Source organism: Empidonax traillii, unplaced genomic scaffold (assembly GCF_003031625.1).
Source record: "Empidonax traillii isolate 1590-97213 ecotype Southwest subspecies unplaced genomic scaffold, ASM303162v1 scaffold2859:size17447, whole genome shotgun sequence".
NCBI lineage: Eukaryota > Metazoa > Chordata > Aves > Passeriformes > Tyrannidae > Empidonax > Empidonax traillii.
The window spans coordinates 3,274-6,955 of NW_020958052.1; the positions used below are offsets into that span (position 1 = coordinate 3,274).

The 3,682-nt window shown below is 41.0% G+C and overlaps 1 protein-coding gene across 1 annotated transcript in view; it reads right to left on the bottom strand.

The window, feature by feature from the left end:
* Positions 1-3,640: 3,640 nt before the first annotated feature.
* LOC114072265 (olfactory receptor 6F1-like) overlaps positions 3,641-3,682 on the bottom strand; it is a 2,491-nt gene continuing 2,449 nt past the window's right edge. The window contains exon 2 of the mRNA XM_027910181.1: positions 3,641-3,665. Within this exon, the coding sequence (XP_027765982.1) occupies positions 3,641-3,665 (25 nt within the window). The remainder of the gene's footprint in view (positions 3,666-3,682) is intronic.

A 3,682-nucleotide genomic window follows, 5' to 3' on the forward strand; every position in this document is an offset into this window, starting at 1 on the left:
GGGTGGACTCAAAAGCCATTATCCCCTGTGACCCTGTGGGGAAGATCCATGGTAGGCAAGTGTCCCCTTCCAAGCCCATGGAAGAGAAAACCTTCAGGGCCTGGGTAACCCCCCAGCCTCCGGTCTTAGCCCAGGAGGGCAGTAGGCCTGTGGAAGCCAACACAGAGCAAGAGAGAAAGAGTTCCAGCTGTGAAGAGAGTACTGCAGAGTTATTGAAGAGATCTGGAGCTCCGAGAATAGAGAAAGAGACTGCTTCTCCTCCTTGGACTGATAAAAAGGGAGGAGAAGTATTTCTGTAAATACATAGTATTTTTTATTTAAGTAGAATTGTTATAGATATGGTTCCTTAGTAGTTTTGTTTTGCTAGTAATAAATGTTCATATTATTTTCCCAAATCCAGTCTCTTTTGTCTGCATAAACCTTCTCTCAACTAATAGTAATTGTGTGGGGGGTGTGAAAGCAAAATAACCCAGAGCAAAACCACGACAGAGTCCCAGTGGCCCCTTGATTCCCTGAGGTTTGGAAATGCCACAATGGCTCCTTGATTCCACCAGTTTCCACCCTGTCCCGAAATTGCATGAGCCCTTGTAGTGTCACACTGGACCCTGCTTCTCCAGGGGAAGAGGGTCAGCACAAGACACACAGACACCAACTCTAAGGAACAAGGGTGTAATTTCTCCACCCAAAGCCTGGCCAGGGCCTAAGGAGCAAACCAAGGGACTCAACGTGCACCACCTTCTGCCAAACAGGGCCAGACATTGACTGCCATGGCCTTGACCGGGATCTAAACATGGCAAGATAAATACATTCATATTTCACCCATTTCACAATCATGCATATTCTATTAATGAACAAATACAAATATTTCCCACTAGTGAGCGGATACAAATACATCTTACACAGATACAGTCCTATCCCACTACAGATTTCACTGATGCTCATGCACAGTTTTAGCTCCTGAGTGGATACACGGAGAAATAGAACGTTAAGTTGGAAGGTTCATCCAGAGCCAACTTTGGCTCAGGGGATGTTGTTCAGGCCTCAGTACTTCAACTGCAGAGCCCTGTGGAACCAAGGGGCCACTGTGACCCTGTGGGGCCTCGTGGAACCAAAGGCACCCTGTGATCCTGTGGAACTTCATGGAGATAAAGGAACCCCAGGACATTGTGGAACCTCATGGAATCAAGGGGCCACTATGACATTGCAGGGCTTCTTGGAATCGAGGGGCCCTTGTGACACTGTGGAACCTCATGGAACCAAAGGAACCCACGGAAACTGTGGAACCTCACGGGGTCATCAGGGCAACTGGGATGCTGTGGAACCTCATGGAATAAAAGTGTTTAATTGTGACACTGTGGGGACTCCTGGAACCAAAGGGACCCTGTACCTGTGCCTGATGGACACTCGAGGACCATGATCCTGACTGAATCTGGACTCTAATGGGCACCAACACAGGATCAGTTCCCCATGGATATTTCCCACATTCTGAACTACTTTGTCATTGTATAAGTTTGTGATTTTAGTTTCTCTAATAACCTTGGATGTTCAAGTATATCCTCAGCAGACAGAAAACTGGGTGTATGTCCAGATGCGAGAGAAGGAGCTGCTCAAGCAGAACTGGGAAGGACTTTTGTCTCCCAGCATGGCTGTGTAAGCTCTGGGAGGAGACTCCCAAATTCCCTGTGTGGGAATGAAACAGCTCCAGACACAGAGGAACCAACAGTCCTGGACAGTGCAGTGAACAATATAAAGCTGCAACACTATAAGAACCTCTAAAATGAAAATCATGAAATGGTTTCTCTTTTTATATTTATAGGACAATGTTTCTAGGATTGTAGCGTGGTTATTTACCCCTGGATTAGCCAGCTGTCCTAACAGAGCCTTGCAACTAACAATGATAAAAGAAAGCAAAGAGACCAAAGTCCCTTTTCCCAAGGGCCACTCCAACAGAACACACCCAGAGCAAATGCCACCTGAGCCTTGGAAGAGAAGCTCACCCTGAAAGCCAACACAGGCTGTGACACTGAGAACAAACAGCAGGAACTGCTGGATTTGTTCTTTGTTTCCCACTCATTCCAGTGAAAGCATTCAAATGATGGGACTTGCAACAGCAAACATATTGTCCAGTGGTCTCCCTCCACCTGGAGTGATGCTCCTTTGAGAAGGAAAAGAAGCCCAAACTGTCACACATCCACAAATGCTCTTCCTGATCCCTCCCCTGGGGTTAAGTGAGAGATCTGCCTGCTGTCTCCTGTGGTGGTTTATAACAATCTCTTCTTAATGCTTGTTTCTTTGGCTGGTTTTGATAGAATCCCTTAAATAGAATTGCTTTGATATGGTGCACTGCACTGTTTTATGTTATATTATACCCTACTAGTAGGTTTTTAGTCTTTCCACCCTGTAGTAAATCAATCTGATTAAGATTTTTCATCTGTTTTCACTTGTCGGTTCATTTGTCATATTAAATAATTATAGATAATATAAATATAATACATTAATTATATATATTAAAATAAATAATAATTATACATAATATATAATAATATAATTACAAATAATACAATTGTAAATAATAAAAAATATAAATCATTTTATATAACATTATATTTTATATATATTTTAAATATATAAAATATAAAATATTTTATATAAATACACATACATATAAATATATATAAATATGTAAAACATATATAAATATGTTTAAATATTTAAATATTATATTTTATACAAACTTATAATGAAGTTATAAATAAATAAATAGAAATTAAATAAAATTATAAATAAATAATATAGTTATAAATAATATAATTATAAATAAAGTTATAATTATACATAATATAAATATTATAATTATGAATAAATTTATAATTATGAATAAATTTATAGTTATAAATAAATTTATAATTATAAATAAATATAAATTATATTTAAATAATATATGAATAATTATAGATATTTATAAATAAATAATAAATAACCTCTGATCTGCCATTATTAAAACCGGAGAGACCAAGTGATTTAATCACACCTCTGTAATTCCTTAAATTTACACTGTTGACACAGCCTGAGGCTGTTTAATGATAACTCAGAACAGACTGCACTGGTTGGGGTCCTCCCCTCGGCTTCCCTCAAGCCCTGTGCTATCCACAACTGCTCTTCCCCTGCATCCCAGAATGTGTCCTACACTCCAAGGCAACAATCCCCCCAGTTCAAATGGTGATCTGCTCTCAGTGCCTTAGGGCTTTCAAACCTGGACAACAGGGCTGATGGCTCTGCCAGGGCAGCCCTGGAAGGGGCTGGGACATGGTGTCCCTTTCTCAGGAGCCCGTAATTTGGGTTGTCCCTTGCCACTGTTCCTCTGTGCTCTCTCTGTTTGGAGATGGATTCCTGGTGAGCTGATGGCTCTGCAGGGATGGAGCAGCCAGGGCAGAGCATTAACTGCCCTGTTACTCCTTCTGCCACTGTTAGTGCCCCATCTGGGTGTGCAGATGAGCTTCTTATCACTTAACCTGACACAAACCGACAAGAGCTTAAATCTCCCGAGGCCTCCACATTTGGAGGTTACAAACATATGCCCTGGTATTGTTTAACATGTGGGAGTAGATCCTTGGGATTTCTGTCCAGAAATGCATCATGATTAGGGGAAGAGCTTTGCTCTTGTCCTGGTGTCATAGGTGTC